This window comes from Panthera uncia, chromosome A2, assembly GCF_023721935.1.
Source record: "Panthera uncia isolate 11264 chromosome A2, Puncia_PCG_1.0, whole genome shotgun sequence".
NCBI classification, from domain to species: Eukaryota; Metazoa; Chordata; class Mammalia; order Carnivora; family Felidae; genus Panthera; species Panthera uncia.
Genome location: NC_064816.1, coordinates 157,181,004 through 157,201,017, shown reverse-complemented (window position 1 = coordinate 157,201,017; position 20,014 = coordinate 157,181,004). Strand labels below are relative to the sequence as shown.

Below are 20,014 nucleotides of genomic sequence, written 5' to 3'. Positions count from 1 at the left end.
CACACACAGGCTCATGCCCCAATCAGTGAGGGTAATATTGCTGGGGGTATACAGAAAAGGGGGCAGCAGAAAGAGGTCTCTCCCTTCAGTCTGATTTCCTTTGTTCCTCCCTCGCCTTCCTCCCTCTCCCCTTCCCAGCTCCCCTCCTCTCCTCCTAGCCTCCTTCTTCCATCCTCCCTCCCCGGCCCCTCCTCCCCCTCCCCCCAGAGCCGGGTCCCCGTAACAGGACTTCCACCGAAGGCGGGGAGGGTGGGACCAGCGGGCTCCGGCCTCAGCCTCGCTGCCCATCTTCCCGCAGGGAAGGAGTTAAGTCTCTCCGCTGCATCCCTCCTCCCTCCTCCGCCTCCCCCGCCGCCACCGAGTCCTGCAGCCAGGCCCTGGGCTGACCTTCACCGGGAGGGAGGCCGCACTGCGCATGCCCGGGCCGGCTCCCGTCCGGCTCCCGCCGCTGCCCGGGCCCGGGGCGGGCGAGGGCGAGGGCGGGCGGCCGCGGGCCGGGACGTGCCCCCCGCGCCCGGCCGCCCTCCGCTCCGGCGCGGTGGAGGGGGGCCGCCGAGCCCGTCCCGCCGGCCGCGGCGCATCTCTCCCTGAGCGGGGAGAGGCGCTTTGCCATTTGGTGCTGGTGGTGCTTCGGAGGGAAGGAGAGATGGGGGGACGGCAGGGGGGACTCCGGCTCCGCGCCGCAGGGCGGCCGCCCTCTGCCCGGACACGCGCACGGTCTGCCCGGAGCACGGCCTGGGCCGGTCGGGCCGGCGCTAGGGGCCCGGTTGGGCTGGGAGGAAGGCCCCCTGCCAGCTGGAATCGGGGCTCTCCCGGGGCCTCCACCTCCCCCGGGCCGGGCCAGAGGCTGTGGCTGCGGCCGTGGCGCTGCTGAGCGCTCTTCTGGGGCTGAGCAGCTGGGGATCCTGGCCTTTGTGAGATGCGAGTCGGGGCTCCGGGCACCCACACCTGCGCCTCTGCTGTCTGGTCTGAAGGCTCCCCGCCCCGGGTCCGCACACCTAGGGTCGCCTCCGTAAAAGCAGTAGGCCAACGTGCCCGCTGGCCCGCGCCTGGGCAATCACATCTTGTGAGTGGGCTGGGAGGAGGTCAAGATGTGCCTGTGCGTGCAAATCCGTGTGGTTCCTTGTCCCTCCAGCGTTTGCACTCGTGTGTGGCCCGAGGGGCCTGTATGCATTATGTATCTGCTGTCTGTGCTGGCATAAGGGTGTCTCCCAGCGAAGCGGCTGGGGGAGCCGGGGCTGGTGCTGGGGTGGCTCAGGAGGGAGTCATCTTTGGACTTGGGTGACACTCACCACTTCTTGGGTACCACCAGGGCCCTTGGTCTGACCACCTCCTGCAGTCTCCCCCACCACCAAGACCAGTCCCCTCCCCAATGCTGGGCATTCCCTCTGTCCTTCATATCCCCCTCAAACTTAGCTGCCCGAGCTGGGGTGCCTGTCAGCCTCTTTGCTATCTTCTTGCCCCAGAAGGCCTCTCTGAGAGTTGAGAACTCTGAGCTTTACACAGAGCCTAAAGGTGACTGCCCCTGCCCCAGTCCCCCAGAACCTCTAAGGTCTGGGGTCTCACATGCCCGTGCGGGAAGCACCCACAGTGGGTGGGGGTGCCCATGGAGGCTCACACCTTCAGGTAGGTGGCAGAGTGTGAGCTCCGTTCACTGGCCCACTGGGCTTCGGGTGGTTGCAAGAGTTAGCAGGCATTTGATCATGAGCCCCTGTGTCCCAGCATGGGGGAAGGTAGCAGGACGTAAAGACTGGATCCTGACGTCAGGGGACCACATTTGGGAAGCCAAACCTACCGTCTCAGACGCTGGTCAGGCAGGTGCCAATTCACAGCATAGCATCGATGGCAATGGGCATTCAAAGAAGAGAAAGGTTGGTGCGCAGGAGTGGAACTAGGGAAGGCTTCCTGGAGGAGGTGGGGCCCATGCTCAGCTTTAAAGGATGAATGTGATCTGGACAGGCAGAGGAGCAGTAGAGGGATTCTGGGCAAAAGAACAGTGTGGGAGCAGAGGCTTAGAAATGGGAATGAGTGAGGGGTTTTGGACGTTAGTGGACAGACTGGTGAGTCTATGGGGGAAGCTGGGTAGAGATTTGGTAGGAAGGGGATATCTAGGTCCCTTGTTAAGCCAGCGGTAAAGGAAGGTTATCCTGGACCACTCTGGCCTTTCAGGAGATTGACAGTGGGCACCTGAGTGGACAGTGACAGGCAGGAGCACAACCAGGGTCCTAGGAAATCAGGCTGCAGGCAAAAGGGCTCTCCGGGCAGAACACTCCCTTGGTTCTTCGTCTGACCTCTGAAGGCATTTTGAAGGGGTTGAGGATCCCCGAGTGTAATTCTGGGTCTTTAGGGTGTAACATCAAATAAGTTGTCCAACAAATTCCCCCCCGCATTTCCCTGCCCTCACCTGGCTTCTGGCAGTGCAGCCCCTAGAGGCACATAAACTTGACCCACTGTCGTCCCAAAGCCCTTGGGCTCTTTCTCCAGAAGGAGGAGAGAGGGGCGTGGCCTTTGGGGGCAAGGGTGGTGCTGTGGTTCCCAGCCTGGTGAGCTCAGGATTTGTCCCTCCTGTTTCCTGTCCCTCCTTCGCCCCAGGGACTGCCAGCTCCCTCCACACTGCCTCTTCTAGGGCTCCCTCAGAATCCCACACTCCCCGGGCTTTCTTTGGGGCCTGGAGGCTGGCCCTGCCATACCCAGTAGCCCCAGCGCCTCTGGGTCCCCTACCCCCACCTCATGCCCCATTCCAAAGCCACGAGGCCCACCTCGCCTCGTTCTCTCTGCCCATCCACCCAAGCACCCACCCCAGCTCCTAGCCTCCCCTCTCATTCTCTCTTCCTGTTCTCATGAGTCCCATCCACCTCCCTTTTCCGAAATCCTTCCCCCATTGCCCTCGCTTTCTCACATAGAGACAAACAAAGACTCACATCCCCAGAAATAGACTCACACGGAGCTGGAAGGCACAGGCCATGTCCTGCCACACACGCACCCACAAGCGCGCACACGCACCAGAGGCTCCCGAGGAGGGAGGCACACAGAGAAGGCGTTTGTCTGTGCACGCACGTAAACAATCACACCCACAGCCACCGAGCCGTGCCCACACAAGGGTGCAGACACACACACACAGCGGGCGAGACAAGGGCGCACACATCTGTGGACGCGAGGGGACACCGCCTCCCCGGGCACACCCACCACTGACGGCCTGGTGCAGGAGGAAGGCCTCCTCCAGGCTCCGGTCTCCCCCCCCCCCCCCACCCCCGGATTCCTTCCAGCGAATGTTTCCCTACTTGGCCTGCCAGGTCTCTGGGGAAAGGGCCTCAGAAATGCAGCAGGAGCCACTTGGGGGAAAGTTGGAACTGACTGTTCCCTGCCTGGCCGTGCCGGCGAATTCCCTAACCGAGAAACTATTTGTGGCGAGAGCCCGGGTGGCCGGCGAGCCCCCCGCCACCTCCCCTCGCGTCCCCTCCCCGCGCCGCCTCCCCGCGGGCCCTCGGGCGGCCTCGGGCTGCAGTGCCGCTGCCCAGCGCCCGCGAGCCGGGCTTGCCGGCGTGCCTCGCCGCTTATCTGCGCTGTTTGGACAGCGAGGGTTGGAAAGGCAGGCGTTTCTGTCCCCGCCGAGTCAACAGGCAGACCCCGGGCCGCCGGACTATTTCTGTCTTATCAGTGCAGGAATGCGGCAGCCGCGGCGGCGGCGGCGGCGGCGGCGGGCGGGCGGCGGCGGCGTGGGCCGTGGGCCGTCAGGGCAGCCCTGAAGGGGCCCCCTCCCCACTCCGCTCGAGTAGAAGTGTGAGAGAGCCCAGCAGGACTCAGAGGGGAGAGTTGGAGGAAAAAAAAAGGCAGAAAAGGGAAAGAAAGAGGAAGAGAGAGAGAGAGTGAGAGGAGCCGCTGAGCCCACCCCGATGGCCGCGGACGAAGTTGCCGGAGGGGCGCGCAAAGCCACGAAAAGCAAACTTTTTGAGTTTCTGGTCCATGGGGTGGTGAGTGGGGGAAAGTTAGCGGGGGAGGGTGAGCGAGCTGGCTCGGGCTGAATGGAGGGATGATCGGGAGGGGCCGGGAGGGGGCTCCCGCTCTCCCACCCCTCCGGCAGGGGCGCCGCGGCCCCGCGGCCCAGCCCCGGGACTGTGCCGGCGCCCTGGCACTCGAACACGTCGTCAGGCGGCGGGCCGGGGATGGGTGCCCGGGCGGGGACGGGAGGCGTTTGCATGGGTCCTTGTCAGGGGCTGGGGGTGGGACTTGGGGACTGTCCCCCCCCCCCAAGTGGGGGGGGGTCCCCTCCGTACCAGACGTGTTGTCTTCGGTTCTCTGCCTGGTGGGCCCAGGTGTTCCCCTGCCCCCCCCCCCGGGTGGGGGTGGGGGACATGGCATCGGGTAGGCTGGGTTGTCTGCCCATCCGTTGGGACAGTGTCTCTCTGTGTCTCCGAGAGCAAGGAGCAGGTGACCCTGGAGGCACCGTGAGCGGGAAGCTCTCTAGCTGAACAACCTCTGCATCCTGGCAGGAGGGCTCTGGGGCTTTGCTGGTTGGCCTCTGCCCACGGGGGTCAGAGAGAGACCCTCTCTAGGGACAGACCCCAAGTTAAGGGGTCTGAGGACCCCCTTGGCAGACTCAGCCACCAGAAGCTCATGTCCTTAATGCCTCAAAGGTGTGAAGGAAGGGCTGGAGTCAGGGATGTGAGGCCTAGAGACCAAAGGGGCGGGCCAGCACGGTCCTGCCACCAGCCGACTTGGAAGGCACACAGGGAACCTGAGGGAGCCCAGGGTGACCTGAGGGATGGGACCTCAGGCTGAGGCAGCAGGAGCCAGGTTGGGAGCCATGTGGAGGGCGGTGGAATGGGAGAGGCAGGGGCTGTAAGACTTGGGATGGCTACCGGGGTTGGGTTGGAGTTGGGTACAGAGGAGTCAGTCAGGTTGCCTATGGCCAAATTTGGTTGTGACCCGAAAGAAGGCACATTCTCAGTGAGGAAGGCCAGAGTCCCTAGGGTCTTGGCCCTTTGTTGGGTGGCCCTGGTAGCTAGTGCAGCCCTCTGGGGGCTCTGGAAGTTTCCCTCTCAGGGCCTCTTCAGCAGATCAGCAAGTATCGCTGGCCTTGAAGAATGGGAGAGCAGCTGATTGGGTGAAGGGGGTTTCGCTGGGGCCGCCTGTCCTCCAGTCCCAGAGATCCCTGGGGCAACTTCCCAGGGGGGCCTGTGTCTCTCAGCTGAGTGCCAGTCCAGTCTTGCTGCTTGGGGGAGTCCCTTTAAAAAAGGCCCATCCAGGAGAGAGAGGGGATATACATGTGGATTTTTTTATTTGGCCAACTTAGAGCTTCAGTTCTTGGGTGGCTGTGAGTCCCTATGCTCCACTCCCTGTAGTCCATCTATGCTGGTGGGGCTGGGCCTAGGCTCCATTCTGGGCCACCCACTCTGGAGATATGAGTGACAGGGTCAGGTGGGGTGGGGGAGGCAGACACATGGACAGGCAGTTTTCGCTGTGGGAGAGACGGACAGGGACAGCTGGCTGGCCGGGCGTTAGGGTTAGACACGGAGAGGGCACGGCGCAGGGCAAGAGGGACAGAAGGGAGAGTTGGCAGTTAGAAGGAATTCACCCAGCTCGGGCCTAGGGCTCCTCCTTGTGCCTGGAGGCGGGGGGGGGGGGGGGGGGGGGGGGCATCTGCACTCCAGGGGGCAAAGTGTGTGGCAAGTAAATGGTAACGGGCACAGGGGCTGCATTCCCTAGTTCCCCCGTCTTCCTGCTCGCTTGGTCCCCATCATGCCCACCCGCCATTTGACAGCCCCTCTGGCCTTCCCCAATCCCTCTTCTGGAATCGGGACAAGTGGGATTTAAAAAGTCTGTAAAACACTTCACTTAATGAACTTGGATCTCCTCTACATCCCATCTGAGGTGGCAGGGGAATACACCTGCCTCATCTTGGCTCTCCGTGGCTTCCTTGGAGCCCTGACCCCTTCCTACCTCACTGGGGAAGGGGGAGAAGCAGAGGTGTTCTATAGGATGGAAACATCTCTGGTAATCCAGGCGGACAGGAAGGGGGAGATGGGTGTAAGAGGAAGTGCCAGTGCCTTTGAGCTATCCAAGCCCTCTGGGCAGCCCACCTCCAGCCCAGCTGCCTCCTGTCCTCTCCTAGAATCCTGGCAGGGTGTGACCTCACTGCCTCCGGTGGCCTCCAGCCTCCACCTTGGGAGCAAATTATGGGGGGTGGGGGTGGGGGTGGGCTAAGCCTTCCAAGCCCCTGGGTGTGGAGGCTTGGAACCAGCCAAAGGGGGTGTGGGTTGGGGCTGAGGGGCCAAAAGCAGGGGCCCAGAGGGAAGAGCTGGCTTCGATGGGGAGGGCGAGTGCGAGGCAGGACAGCCCAGGGGGTGGACGAGAAGCAGAGTGGAAAGGGGGGCCAGAGGTCCCAGCAGGGAGCCGGGTCTCGAACCCAGACGAGGCTGCGGAGAGCGAGCCGCCCCGGCCCCCCGCGGGACACGGCAGTTCAGCGCCGCCTTTGCCGGGAGGAGCTGCGTGACCTTGGCTAGGTCGCTTTTCTCCTTGAGCCACGGTTGCCTCATCCGTCAAGTGGGGATGGAAGGACCCCCCTCAGTCTGTCTTGCAGAGGAGCGCGTGGATGTGAACATCCGCTGAAAAGGTTGAGAGGCGCCATTAATATTCATTTTCGCGGCACCTTCCGCAAATCCGAGGCTGGCGATGCCCGGTGCCGTTGCCTGGCTTCAGTTAGCTTCCTGCAGCGAGACGCAAAGCCCCCTCCGCCGAGCCGCGCGGTGGCGGCGCCCCTGCCCCTCCCACCCCTCGCTCACGCTGGCGGCATCAGGGTCACCGGCCGGGGGGCTCGGGGTGGGAGAGACGCGGCTCACCGCGCCTGGAACCGGGGCCCTGGTCCGAGCGGCGGGCGCCCGTTTCTGCTTCACCTCCGTCCCCACCCCACCCCCAGCGCCCCGGGATGCCGTCTGGAGCCCGGATGCCCCACCAGGGGGCGCCCATGGGCCCCCCGGGCTCCCCGTACATGGGCAGCCCCGCCGTGCGACCCGGCCTGGCCCCCGCGGGCATGGAGCCCGCCCGCAAGCGAGCAGCGCCCCCGCCCGGCCAGAGCCAGGCCCAGAGCCAGGGCCAGCCGGTGCCCACCGCCCCCGCGCGGAGCCGCAGGTGAGTGGGGCCCAGCGCGGAGGGGGCGGGCCACGGGACCCCGGGGACGGGGTGGGTGAGGCGCGAGGCTGGAAGGAGCGAGGAAGAACGGGCAGCGAGGGACGGGCCGTCCTCGGTGGGATGCCCTCTGGGGAGGTGGGCTGAGGGGGCACCGGTCTGGTTCCTTTGTGTGCCCACCGCAGGCGCGGAGGCCGCGGCCGTCGCGCCCTCCGCCGTGTCACCTGCTCGGTCCCTCTCTCCACCCCTCGTCCCCAGGTTCTGGGAGATGCTTCTGTCTCCGGGGTGGGGGTGGGGCTGGCGGCAGGACTGAGGGCTGAGCTTCAGGGACTGTGTTCCTCCAAGTGTGGCTGTCCAGGGCACCTTCCTCAGTCCCCCGGCTGGACTGCTTAAAAAGCCCCACTCCAGATACTGTGAATGCGACTCTCTGGCCAGGGGGGTGGAGCCTGGGGATTTGTCCTGTGGGTGGGTGGTCTTCCCCCAGTCCTGCTCTCAGGTGATTCTTAGGGCCTCAGAGGCTAAAGAGCTGCCCCGATCCGTCGTCTGGACCAGGTCTACCTCTTCATCGCCAGGGGCCAGCCCATTTCCCCGTCTGAGCCAGCTGGTGTCACCCCAAAAGCCCCTGCTGGTGTCTGGCAAGAGAGATGCCCCTCTGGGTTTCACTATTTAACCAAACACACATGCTTCCCTTTGCACACCAGATGGAGTCCTATAAAAGGAGTAATACGGATCTTACCTCATTATTAAATATTTTTTACACATCAAGGAGAATTCACCATTTATAGGAATCCCATGATGAATTCTTTTGCAACGTGAATCATGCTCTTACACAGTACGCGCGTTCCTGGTTTGTCTTGTATGAACGGAGAATTTCACGTAGACCGTTTCTTCAAAACAAATCAGACCTTTTGTGATAGGTGCTTACCTGGCCTTAGAAGAGGTTTTTGGACAGGAGGAGGCAGCGATGAACAAACACCACGCAAGGGCGGTACGGAGCCGTCCTCCGGGCTGAGTTCTAATCTCAACTCGCCAAGGATTTCCTGGGGTGCTCTTGGGAATCAGAAGCAGCTAGCGGGTCAGGAAGAGTCCGTGTCCCCGCTGCCACCCCAGGTTCAGCCCGCAGTCGCACCCCACAAGAGAGCACTCTCTCTCTCCGGATCCCTATGGGGCTGTTTCTGGAGCCTGTTGGCAGGTGATCCAAGGGCATGAGCACTCCCTGCCCGTCAAGCCCCTTCCAAGCCCAGGGTGCCAGGGGTACAAGTCCCCCCCCCCCCAGCTCAGCCTTCACCTCCTGTTTCAGGGATGCGGGAGCGTGTCGGGGGTCCCCTCCCTCCGAGCTCAGGCCACCTTGGACTGTGCACCCCTGCTTCACAGAAAGGGAAAGTCCTCAGAATCCCTCCTCCCTCTCCTCTGTCCTCCCCCTCTCTAGCTTTTCTCAAACACTTTTGCAGCTCCCCCACCCCCACCCCTCCTAAGTCTAAATTTCTCTGGCCTGCGGGTGTGGTGGGGTGGAAAGGGGCTCCCGGGCTAGAGAAGGGACGGGACCGCGTCTGCTCCCCGCAAGAGGACTTAGCGCCATGCCAGACCCACTGCCGTCGCCCCTTGGGCGGGCGGACAAGCGGGCTGTGGGAACCCCAGCTAGGCGGGTGGAGATGTCGGGATAATTTAGCAGGTGGCCTCGTTACTCCCAGATCTGTCGCCATGGTAACCTGGTTTTTTCTTTAAAAAATGTACAGTGCCAAGAGGAGGAAGATGGCTGACAAAATCCTCCCTCAAAGGGTGAGTGCCTTTCACAGCAGCCCCCAGCCCACCCCCCCCCCCCCCCCCCCCCGCCCTTTGCTGCTCTGCCTCCTCTCCCCCCACCGCCCCCCTCCCCACCCTGGGCCGCTTCCCCTCCCCCCTCAGGAGCAGAGCTGCAGCGGCCCAGTCACTTCCACTGTTTGTTTAAAAAGCTCATTAAGAAGTGGGGCTCCCTGGCCAGAGGGAGGGGGTGGGGCGGAGGGAAGGGGCAGAGCCATGGGGGGAGTGGGGGGGGCAGCGTCCTGGGCCCCGGGTCGCAGTGGACTGAATTCCATCGGGTCCCCGGACATAAAGGTGTGGGACAAAGAGGGCACAAGAGCTAGGGGACCAAAGGCTGGCAGAGGAGTGGAGGGAGCGGAAGCATCAGAAGTGAACCCAAGCCAAGCTAGGTGGGGGGGGGGGGTTATGGTTGAGACGCCAGGTGGAGTGACAAGGTGAGGCACCAGGGCAGAGGCAAGCAGCCACGTCCTCTATCCCAAGGACCCCAGGGTTCTAGCCACTTTGCAGACACCCAAGGAAGGCCCAGAGGCCATGTGACAAGGGAAAGGATGAGGAGGTGAGGCCCTAGTGGCTGGGCTCCGTGGCCGCTCTGGCCTCCCCTAGTGAAGAAATGCAGGGACCTCTCTAGAGGGAGAAGCCGTTTTTTATGCTTAGATGTCCAGGTCCTTTCTGCTGGATGTGCAGTCCCGGGGAGAAGTCCCCGTTTGCACTCTCAAAGTTCCGTGCCCTGAGCCTGGCCAGCTCTCCTCGACGCTCTTTGCTCTTCGTACCCTGGGACCGCGTGACAAGCACGGTCAGCCTCCAAGGTTGGCTGAGCCCCTCGCTCCTTCTCTTCCAGATCCGGGAGCTGGTCCCCGAGTCCCAGGCTTATATGGACCTCCTGGCATTTGAGAGGAAACTAGATCAAACCATCATGCGGAAGCGGGTGGACATCCAAGAGGCTCTGAAGAGGCCGATGAAGGTGTCTTGATTTGGGGGCAGGAAGAGGGCTTTAGGCCCTGTTGTAAGAACGGAGAGCGGGACTGCCCCGGGAGCGGGAACACGCGGCGTTTGCTCTGTACTACACTCTTTATTTCTACAGCAAAAGCGGAAGCTGCGTCTTTATATCTCCAATACGTTTAACCCTGCGAAGCCCGATGCTGAAGATTCCGATGGCAGCATCGCCTCCTGGGAGCTGCGGGTGGAGGGGAAGCTCCTGGATGACGTACGTCCTGGCCCAGGTCTCTCCAGGTGTCCTGGGGTGGGTATGGGGCCGAGCTGAGGACAGCACGAGCTGTGGGCACTATGGGTTAGGGAGTCAGCCCTGGCCAGGGGCGGGTGGCCTAAAGAGCCATTCTGGGGGCAGAGGCCCGCTTCTAACCATGCCGCCCTACCCGACCAGCCCCACCCGCTCCCAACGCATCCTGCCCCCACAGTCCCTGTCCTGCCCCCACGGTCCCTGTTCCTCTCCCACAGCCCAGCAAGCAGAAGCGGAAGTTCTCTTCCTTCTTCAAGAGTTTGGTCATTGAGCTGGACAAAGACCTTTATGGCCCCGACAACCACCTAGTTGAGGTAAGACCCAGACCTCTTTTGCCCTGGAACTGCCACCTTTCCACAGACAACGGTCTCACCGGCCGCACAGATGTCGGTGGACCACGGACCACCCTGGAACCCCTGGCCCCCCCAGCCCAGATGGGCCTGAGAGGTGACCCAGCTCTCCCCCCTCTCCCCCCCCCCGCCCCGGGCAGTGGCATCGCACACCCACGACCCAGGAGACGGACGGCTTCCAGGTGAAGAGGCCGGGGGACCTGAGCGTACGATGCACGCTGCTTCTCATGCTGGACTACCAGGTCTGTGCCGCCACCCCACCCCCCCGGCCATGAGGCCCTCGGGCCCCCCACGCCCTTTGAATTCGGAGCGTTCCCTGGGAGACCCCGTTCTCTTCCTTGCCTCACCTTCTCCAGAAACATCCTTCCTAGGGCCCAATCACCACGTCCCCGCCGGCCCCAGGCTGCCTGGCCTTGAGCTTTTTCCACTCCCTCGCTCTCATTTAATTTTCATGGCCATCTTTTCTCAGCCTCCCCAATTCAAACTGGATCCCCGCTTGGCCCGGCTGCTGGGGTTGCACACACAGAGCCGCTCCGCCATCGTGCAGGCCCTGTGGCAGTATGTGAAAACCAACAGGCTGCAGGACTCACATGACAAGGAATACATCAATGGGGACAAATATTTCCAGCAGGTACCCTCTCTCCTGACCCCAGGGGTGTGGGGAGCAGGCAGAGGCACCAGTAGGGGAAGTGCCTTTACTAAGGCAACGCCCGCACACACTTCTAGATTTAGCCAAGCCAGGAACGTTAAGAGGCCAACAGTTTGGGGAACATGATAGTCTTGGCACTTGGAGTTAGGAGCCCTGGGTTCTAGTCCCGGATCCAGGCTCTACCAAAGTAGAGATTATTGTTAATAATACTTTTTGAATAAACACAGCAGATAAACTCGAGGAGCAAAGTAACAGTTGGTGTTTATTGAGCACTCGCCATGTGCCAGGCATGCTCGCGGGCACTTAACGTGGATCACATTTGGTCCTCAGAGCCGCCCTGGCAGACAGGTACCATGACCATACCCACTTTAGAGATGAAGACACCGAGGCCCCCGAATTTAGGGGACGGGCTCAAGCTTGCACTGTTCATGGGAAGAGGCAGGATTTGCACCACGGCCCCCGGCCCAGGGCCCATGCTTCCAACCACCGCACGGCCCCCACCCACCTCTGTGTCCGCACTCCACCCCACCAGACACCTTAGTCCCGGCCCCAGGAGAGCAGTTAGACTGGCTCATGGCGTCACCTTCCCAGAATGGAAGGCTCTAGGACTGCAGTTCTGCTCTTTTCAAGCAGACGAGAGTGGTGTCTCTCTCTCTCTCTCTCTCTCTCCTACTTCAGATTTTTGATTGCCCCCGGCTGAAGTTTTCGGAGATTCCCCAGCGCCTCACAGCTCTGCTGTTGCCCCCTGACCCAATTGTCATCAACCACGTCATCAGGTGAGGCCCCAGCTTGCTCCTCAGCCCAGGGAGTCATTGCCGTTCTGCCCTCCCTCTCCCCACCCCCGCCCCCCACCAGTCTGCCCCTGGGGCCCCTGGCCTCTGTGGCAGCAGCAGGGACACCAAGGCCTGGACTTCCCTGGCAGCGTGGACCCGTCGGACCAGAAGAAGACGGCGTGCTATGACATTGATGTGGAGGTGGAGGAGCCCCTGAAGGGACAGATGAGCAGCTTCCTTCTGTCCACGGCCAACCAGCAGGAGATCAGCGCTCTGGACAGTAAGGTGGGGCCCGAGCCCAGAGCTGGAGTGGGACATTAACCCAGAAATGACAAAATACAGACAACAGACGAGAGCATAGGCCCACGGAGAGATGGGGAGGGGGGCACGTGGCCCTCCCCTCGCTACTCGGAGCTCTGCCCATCCCCCATCCTCTGGGGCTGCAGAGGCATCAGGGACCTGAGGGACTGTCCTTCAAAGGGACGCAGCAAATCCCTCCCCACCTTCCCGCCTCCCCCACATCCCCATGGCCAGGTGAAAGCGTCTGTCTTTCTACCTGCAGATCCATGAGACGATTGAGTCCATAAACCAGCTCAAGATCCAGAGGGACTTCATGCTAAGCTTCTCCAGAGACCCCAAAGGCTACATCCAAGACCTGCTCCGCTCCCAGAGCCGGGACCTCAAGGTGAAGGGGACTCAGGGAGCACTGGATGGAAGACAAGCATATTGGGAAGACAATAAATGTTGTCACACGCGGGCCGGAGGGGGTCCGGGCTCAGGGCTGACCCCGTCGCTTCCTCCCAGGTGATGACGGATGTGGCAGGCAACCCCGAGGAGGAGCGCCGGGCTGAGTTTTACCACCAGCCCTGGTCCCAGGAAGCCGTCAGCCGCTATTTCTACTGCAAGGTGTGGAGGGGCCCGCGTCCCTCAGGCCTCCCCCTCTCACTGCAAGAGAAGTCCCGCTTCTCAGCCACTTCTACCAACCCCCTCACCACAGAGGAGCCCTCCCTGCTCCCAGAGGCTCTTCCAGGGTGGCTGGGCGGCTGGGACTGTCCTGTCACTCACCAGCAACAGCGTAACCTGCCAGTACTCTTATTTCTCTAAAGATCCAGCAGCGCCGGCAGGAGCTGGAGCAGTCGCTGGTCGTGCGCACCACCTAGGAGCCCCTGCGGAGGAGCACCAGGAGCACCACCGAGGGCCTGAGGGCCTCCGGGCCGGGCCTGCCCCGCCCCCGGGCTCTGCCATCGCCCCTCTGACGCCTTCCGGGTGAGGCAGGGGAATGATTAAAGCTCATGCATCTGAGAGCAGCCTCGTGTGTCATTGGCAACCGGGGAGGAAGGACAAGGGGGAAGGCGGCGGGTCCCTCTGGGAAGCCTCCCTACCCCCTCCCTCAGATTCTCCTCCTGACTCCCATTTCCCCTAGACCTAAAAACAGTTTGGCAGAAGACACTTTTAATAACGTTTTCTTATTAAAAAAAAAAAAAAATACAGCAACAAGCTCTCCATCTGTCCGTCCATCTTGCCTTGCCCTTCCCGGGGCTGCGGCAGAGAGGGGAACTCCACGGAGGGGCCGGGCCCGGGCCGCGCTAGGTGCTGTTGGCCTGCTCCTGCTCGAACAGAGCCATGGCGAGCTGGGCGCGGCCCCCCAGCCCCTCCAGGTTGCTGAGGCGGCAGCGGTGATAGAGCTCCTCGCTGAGCCGGGGGCTGCAGTCTCGCAGGGAGAACTTCTGCACCAGCCCTGGCTCCACGGCCCGGAAGAGGTGGAGCCCTGAGAACCGGAGGAAAACATCCATCACCTCCAGCCCCTCCAGGGCTTCCTCCTCTTCCTGGCCTGCCAGTTCCCCGGCCAGGCGGGCTCGGGCCGCCAGGTAGTCGGCGTTGTAGAAGCAACCCTCCGCGGAAGCCTGCCGGTCAAACCTGCCTCCCACGGGAGCCCCCCGGGAAGGGTCGGCACCGGGAGGGGACGGGGGGTCGGGGCCGGCCCCCGGGGGCCCCGCGGGAGATCTCTGTGGTGCCAGGGCAGGGTTGAACTCCTGGAAATGCACTGGGAAGAAGGCCTGCCAGCCGGAGATAGCATTCATGCGGCAGCGGTTGAGGACTTCGGGCCCCGGCCTGGTCCACACGGTGGTGAGGAAGAAAAGCGTGTCCACGGGGTGCTTCTTAGAGACCACGTCCATGAGCCGCACCTGGGAAGGGGCCTCCGCGCGCACGGCGAGCCAGGCCAGCCTCGTCCCGGGGTGCCGCCGCTCTAACTCGGCCGCCGCGGCCTTCACCCCGAGAAATGGGTCCGGGGCCCCCCGGCCACCGTCCCGAGGTCCGTAGACCAGCAACAGGGTGAGCAGCGCGTGCTCTCGCGGCTCCAGAACACTGGCTGCAAAGGCCTCGAGGAAAGCGAGGGCGGCGGCGGCTTCGGCCACCGGGAGTGGCAGCACCAGCTGCACGCGGGTGGCCTCGGTGACGTAGGGCATGGGCAGGATTTCCACCCGGCTCAGGGGCCGCAGCAGGCTGACCCTGCGGGCCAGGGCCCGCCGGTGCCCGCGCTGCGTCATGGCCTCCAGCAGCAGGTCCAGGGTGTACTCCATGCCCCGCGCCGGGTCGAAGCGCCGGTACCCGTTGAGCAGCCGCTGCTTCTGGAAGCGCAGGCGGGGCTGATAGCGCCGATTCAGCTGCTCCAGGGCCGTCTCCACGGCGTCACCCACGTCCGCCCGGCTCGCCCCCTGCAGCGGGCACTTGGGGGACCCATCTGCGCAGGAGAAGGTATGCTGCTCCGTGAAGTAGTCCCAGCCCAGCACCTCAAATCGAGAGTGTGGGGTGAAAGGGGCCGGGAGCCCGATGGGCCAGCTCAGCCCTGCCTCGCCCTCGGGGGTCAGCACGGTCAGGTTCTGGATCTGAGCCTGGGGTGGGAGGGATGCACAGTTAGTGCCCTCTAGGTCGTCAGGACCCGACCAGGCTCCAGCGTCCTGGCTTCAGAGCTCTGTCCTGACTCTGTCAACACTTAGTGAGGTGCCCCCTTGGCTAATCGCTCAATTCCTCGTTCTTTCCGTCCTTGTCTGTGAAACGCAGAAAGCACAGGGATCATGACACACCTTACACAGCTGCCGTGAGAAGGAAGCGGTGGGAAATGTGCTTTTGCAGAGATTAAAGCTCGCAGCCTTTCTCTCCAGGCCCAGGTCCTCTTCGTAATGGAACCTTGGCTTTCACCTGTATGCCACCTCTGACACCCCCCACTCCCCACGATCAACTGGAGGGTTCTTCCACATCTACCCTTGGGCTTTTGAAGGACAGTGCTAGAGATTTAGGGCTTCCTGGGCTTCCGCTCCTCCGGTGGAGAGGCACGACCGGAGAGGAGCTGAAGTGATCGTGTCTAAGTGCTATACTGAGCCCTGCTCCTCATAGTTCGCCTGCAAACACTTTTAACCACATCCAAGTCGAGCCAGGGGCTTATCTCACGAGTGACCTGGGTCCCCGAGGGTCCTTTCTCTTTGGAGTTGTTTCACGCTTCCACCCCGCCAGCCTCCCCTCTCACTCAGCTGCCCGCTCACTGTGACCCTGGACGCCTGAAGCCCCCCCTGACCTCCAGCCGTGGGCCCGGGCTCACCTGCAGTTGCTCTATTTCGCTGTACGCCCGCTCCAGCTCCAGAGCGCTGAAGCGTTTATGGAGCCTGTACATGAGGGTTCCCTCGGAGACAGGGTGCACTGCAAAGGCACTCAGGAAAGCCGAGCTCCCCTCCTTCTCGGGGTCCCTATTTTTGGCCAGCTCAAAGGAACGATACTGCTGCCCCTAAAGGGACCAATCAGACCAATCAGTGCCACACACGGAGGGCTGCCCGTCCCAACCACGCTTAACCGAACTCAGCATTCGTGCTTTTTACCGCCGCCATCACGACGGAGGAGAGCAGGAGCTCATTCCGGTGTTCCCTGAAACTTGGCCTTAGTCTTGCTACTGGATTCGGGAAAAAAGAATGTTAGGTAGGCAATTAAAGAAGGACCCCACTGCTTCCAGGGAACGAAGGGCATGAGCCAGCAAGGACTCCCACTACTCTGGTTTACTGTACTCCCCTTGACAGTGGCCATCTCTAGGACATTCCCAGATCGTTTACGACTGTGCATGTGTCAGAGGAGGGGGCGAAGGGCGGGGGGGGGGGGGCGATGGGAGGAGCTGGCGAGCAGGGGCACCTTTCTACCTTGCTCAGAGGGTCCCCGGCAAGATGCCACTTTTGACGGCTCCGGGGTTCTAGCCAGGGTCGGCGGCTAGGAAGGACAAAACCCCAAGGTGCTGCTGGGAAGGAGCCGGCCGCAGCCACCCCGGAGACCAATCGCTCAGCCACTACCAACTGTCAGGGGCCAAGATGGACTCGAAAGGGCTGTCACCTGGTGCTGCGAGACACAGCCGATGCCTAGAGAGTCGATGAGGCAGCGGCCGAGCCACTCATCAGGACGGGCACTGAGAATGTCTCCTCGGCAGCCATCCAGATGTGGCCGCAATCGGAGCAGGAGACTCCGTGACAACAGGTAGCCAAAGCCCCCATGGCAGTACCGAGCCTGCTCGCCGGCGCCGATAAACTCCTCCGCTCGGCCCAAGTACAGGTCTTGGTTGATGCTGAGGTGGCCAGCAAGGGCTGCCAGGCGGGGGGCCTGGACATACGTGTCATCCTGCATGATGAAGAACCAGTCGTAGTCGGCCCCAAAGTGTGTGTGAAGGTGGCGCAGGGTCTCTGACATGAGCCAGGCCGGCCGTTCGTCCCCGTGAGATACCACCTGCATGCCCGCAGGAGTCCGGGCCCCCCGCTGCCCCGTGAAGTACAATAATCGAGGGAAGTGGTGGGCCACCGTGCGGTTGACGGCCACAGCCAGAGTGGACAGGGTGGCCCGGGAAGTCAGGACAGCCACCAGCAACCGCTCCCGAGAGCCCAGCTCCGTCTGGATGTACCGAGTCCTGCGGAGGGACCAGCATGCCAGGGGTCAACTCCTTATATCTTTAGGAGCCCAGTCTGCCCAGCATACACATCCCTCTAGAAATGAGTGGGTTGGGGTTGAGAAAAGAGAAGAGAGACACCTCCTCACTAATATTAATGAGCTACTACAGTGAGCGTCCGCTGACACTGGAATTCATTTGGGGACGGGTCTAAGGATGGATTAGATGGCTAGACGTGATTCCTGCCCCGTTTAAAAAACATCCAACACTAACTTAACACCAATGAGTGAGACCTTCTTAGACCTGAGAAGGGAAAAACAGAAACACATTGTGATGGGTAATAAGGCAAAGGATTGCTCTGGGAGCCTAACAGTGATTACCAGCGAAGGCAGAGACAAGGACTTAGAGCAGCACTCAAGTGGGGTCTGGGGGCTACGTACACACATAGCTCTCACCTGAGCACCTTCTTGTAGGGCTTGTTGGGATCCCTGTAGTAAGGGACAATCCGGGGTTTGAAGTCTTCATCACTTTGGTCGAGTCCAGTTCTGGAGTCTGGATTATGTGGCACTCCTGGTTCCCCCACGGCCTCTACACAGGGATCTTCTCCCTCACCCTGGATCCAGGAAACCCGCAAGAGGCTCAGGCTGCACCCCAGAGACAGCCCGAGGATGAGGGGCAGCGCTGGTCGCAGCAGAGCCAACAGGGAACTCAGGCGCATGGTGGCAGGCCCTGCCACGTGCATGCCCCGGAGGGGACCTCCTCAAGGATCAATCAGTAGGTTGATGGGTGTCAGGCCAGTAGTAGGCCTATGGTTTTATCCAGGAAGCCTGGGGTCAATGAGGTCAACGACACAGCAAGGTTGCCAGGCCTGCTGCCAGGCCCAGCATCCCCAGAAAGCATATGCCTGGGCTTCAGTCCTCAAGGTGCCAGATTTAACCCTTCGTCTAAACGGTAGTAGGTATTAGAGTCGATTTCACCCACTAATGTGCTTATGGTCTGTCTTCCAGAATGACGAGGAAACAAAACTCAATCCTGCCAAATCTAACCCAGAAAGAAGGACTACACGCATCTGTAGACTGGATCTAAGTGAAGACAGCAGAGGCGAGTAAAGAAGGGGCTGGGGCCAAGGGCATGCTCCGTCAAAATAACAGCCCCAACTCCAAGAGCCTGCGTCGGTAGGCCTTTGTCAAAGGGCCCCTGGCTGGGGGCACGTTGCTCACTCAATGTACCAAAGGGGGTGCCAACTAGCTATTGAAGGCGAGCCCAAGGGAAGGGTTAAGGGCCTCTCCCTACCCTACTCCTGAGTGTTAGGGAAACACACAGCTAGAGTAACCCCTCCTCCCAGTTGGGAGTGGTCAGGAGCCACTGGCATGGTGCACAGTTCTGCCCACCCAAGTGAGGTGGACAGATACGGTGAATCAGCACCGAGAGCCTCTCAGAGGAGCACAATGGCTGATGGAGCCATTTTGCAGGGCATCCTTCTCTGAATCCCAGCTGCTGAGAAGCTGGTGCTGCCCACCTTCCTCTGTGAAGAGACGACGAGCAAATGACGGTGACTCTGGCTGTGTAAGAGCAATTCGGTGTCTGGTTTTACCAGGGCCCCAGGGCCCCAAGCCAAACCAAAGTGAGGAGACGAGAAGCTAGAGACAACACACGGCTCCTGCAAAAGCAAACGGAGGCTCGGCTGGCTTGGGAAGTGACCTTTGCCAAGGACCAGACCCCCTGCTCTATCTGCTTCTAAGCGATCAGAGACCAACTCCAGCCCTGGAAAGAAGGCCCAAAGCGAGTTTTAGCTGTTAGTCTCAAAACAGAAATAAAACCGGCTGCGTCACGGAACTGTCGAGGAGGGGCTGGGGGCCTCTGCTGGGTTTGTTCCGGCGGAGGCAATGCAGGTTCGCGGCTGGGACCGGAGGGCAAAGACCCCGTTACCAGGCCCGTCGGCGGGACAAGGCCCTGCCTGCGCCAGCGGACGAAGGACAGCAGGCACACCCCGAGACCCGCCGGGGGAGGCCCTGCAGCAGGGCCGGGGGGGAGGCGGCGGACCGGTAAAGGCGGCCCAGGTGTGGTCCACGCGGCCAGGACCGTCCTGGGGGGAGCAGGGACGAGGGCGCGGGAGTGGGACCTGCTCCTGTCCTCGGAAGCGGCGCCCCTGTGGCCCCCGCAGGGGGAAGGGCGGGGAAGGGGGAACAAACCCCAGTGCCCAACCGAGGCGCCGGCTCCGCCGCTGCAGCCGCTGCCACCTCACAGCCCGGCCCGCGCCTTCCTCTTCCGCTCGCCGTCAGTCCCGGTCTCTATGGTGACCGCATCCGGTCGCTCGCTCCGCCTCCGCCGTCTCGGTGGTCTCCCCGCCCCACTCCTCGCAGTGCGCAGCCGCGGTGCGGGTGACGTGTCCGCCCGGCCAGGCACCCGCCCCCAAGAGTGAGCGCGCGTTCCACGGACGCCGATACGAGTGGCCTGGAAGGTGCCCCACGTCTTCAACCTCCACTGTTACCTGCCTTGGGGGAAAAAATGCCCTCCTCCTCCTCCATGGGCGCGCCCCTGCCTCCTCCTCGACTTCTCCCCGTTATTACAGAAATGTTTGTTGTCTGCCTACTAAGTTGCAGGCCGTCGTTGCAAGTACGGAGTGAACCAGCGGTGGAGAGGTGGGCGTGGTCCCTGCCCTCAGGGAGCTGAGAGTTGTGGGAGACAGACGTGAAACACACACTGTCGTACCGAAAATAGGCGCTTCGGTAGAAATCTCAACGTGGCACAGGTACCATTGCAGAAAGTAGAGCCCAGTGGAAAAGCCTGACAAAAGGAATTAAATTAGACTGGGAGTTCGGGAACGCTGAGATCCAAAGAGTCAGTGTGTTACCCAGACAAAAAGTGGAGAGTTTTCTGGGCAAAGAGCAGAGCGCACAGGCGCTGAAAGACGAAAGCTAGTACCGTAGAGAAGAACTGGGGAGGCCAGCGCCAGGGGAGGCCGGAGGGCAGGCAAGGCCTTCAAAGGCCCACCGCGGGTTCCCAAACAGGATGGAGCATTCCTAATAGGCAATTTGCAGGTGGACGGGGACAATCTTGTCATATGGTTTGGCGGGGGGGGGGGGGGGGGGGGGGGGGGGCCGGGGAGCCCAAAAAGTGCAAACAACCCCGCGCCCCCGGGGGGGGACTGGGTTTAGAACCCCC

At 61.9% G+C, this 20,014-nt stretch overlaps 2 protein-coding genes across 5 annotated transcripts in view; one reads left to right on the top strand and one right to left on the bottom strand.

Annotated features, from left to right (window-relative positions):
- SMARCD3 (SWI/SNF related, matrix associated, actin dependent regulator of chromatin, subfamily d, member 3) overlaps nucleotides 1–13,294 on the top strand; it is a 30,235-nt gene extending 16,941 nt beyond the window's left edge. For 2 of the 3 annotated variants that reach the window (XM_049642138.1, XM_049642139.1), the window contains exons 3-14: nucleotides 6,917–7,128; nucleotides 8,862–8,904; nucleotides 9,764–9,886; nucleotides 10,007–10,129; nucleotides 10,381–10,476; nucleotides 10,653–10,754; nucleotides 10,982–11,143; nucleotides 11,840–11,937; nucleotides 12,084–12,219; nucleotides 12,497–12,619; nucleotides 12,739–12,840; nucleotides 13,041–13,294. In XM_049642138.1, the coding sequence (XP_049498095.1) occupies nucleotides 6,917–7,128; nucleotides 8,862–8,904; nucleotides 9,764–9,886; nucleotides 10,007–10,129; nucleotides 10,381–10,476; nucleotides 10,653–10,754; nucleotides 10,982–11,143; nucleotides 11,840–11,937; nucleotides 12,084–12,219; nucleotides 12,497–12,619; nucleotides 12,739–12,840; nucleotides 13,041–13,094 (1,374 nt within the window). In that variant the 3' untranslated portion in view covers nucleotides 13,095–13,294. Of the gene's footprint in view, nucleotides 1–3,379; nucleotides 3,972–6,916; nucleotides 7,129–8,861; nucleotides 8,905–9,763; nucleotides 9,887–10,006; nucleotides 10,130–10,380; nucleotides 10,477–10,652; nucleotides 10,755–10,981; nucleotides 11,144–11,839; nucleotides 11,938–12,083; nucleotides 12,220–12,496; nucleotides 12,620–12,738; nucleotides 12,841–13,040 lie in introns of those variants that run through there. The other variant, XM_049642137.1, reaches the window with a different exon arrangement.
- An 87-nt stretch (nucleotides 13,295–13,381) lies between these two features.
- Nucleotides 13,382–18,636, bottom strand: CHPF2 (chondroitin polymerizing factor 2). Of its 2 annotated transcripts, XM_049642136.1 has the most exons (5): nucleotides 18,369–18,636; nucleotides 17,305–17,462; nucleotides 16,306–16,870; nucleotides 15,533–15,715; nucleotides 13,382–14,828 (listed from the first exon to the last, which is right to left on the bottom strand). In XM_049642136.1, the coding sequence occupies exons 3-5, from the start codon at nucleotides 16,696–16,698 to the stop codon at nucleotides 13,521–13,523; spliced, it is 1,884 nt and encodes a 627-aa protein (XP_049498093.1). In that variant the 5' UTR covers nucleotides 16,699–16,870; nucleotides 17,305–17,462; nucleotides 18,369–18,636; the 3' UTR covers nucleotides 13,382–13,520. The 2 variants fall into 2 exon arrangements, with proteins under 2 accessions (XP_049498093.1, XP_049498092.1); XM_049642135.1 differs by having other exon boundaries at nucleotides 17,305–18,461.
- Between the last annotated feature and the right edge of the window lie 1,378 nt (nucleotides 18,637–20,014).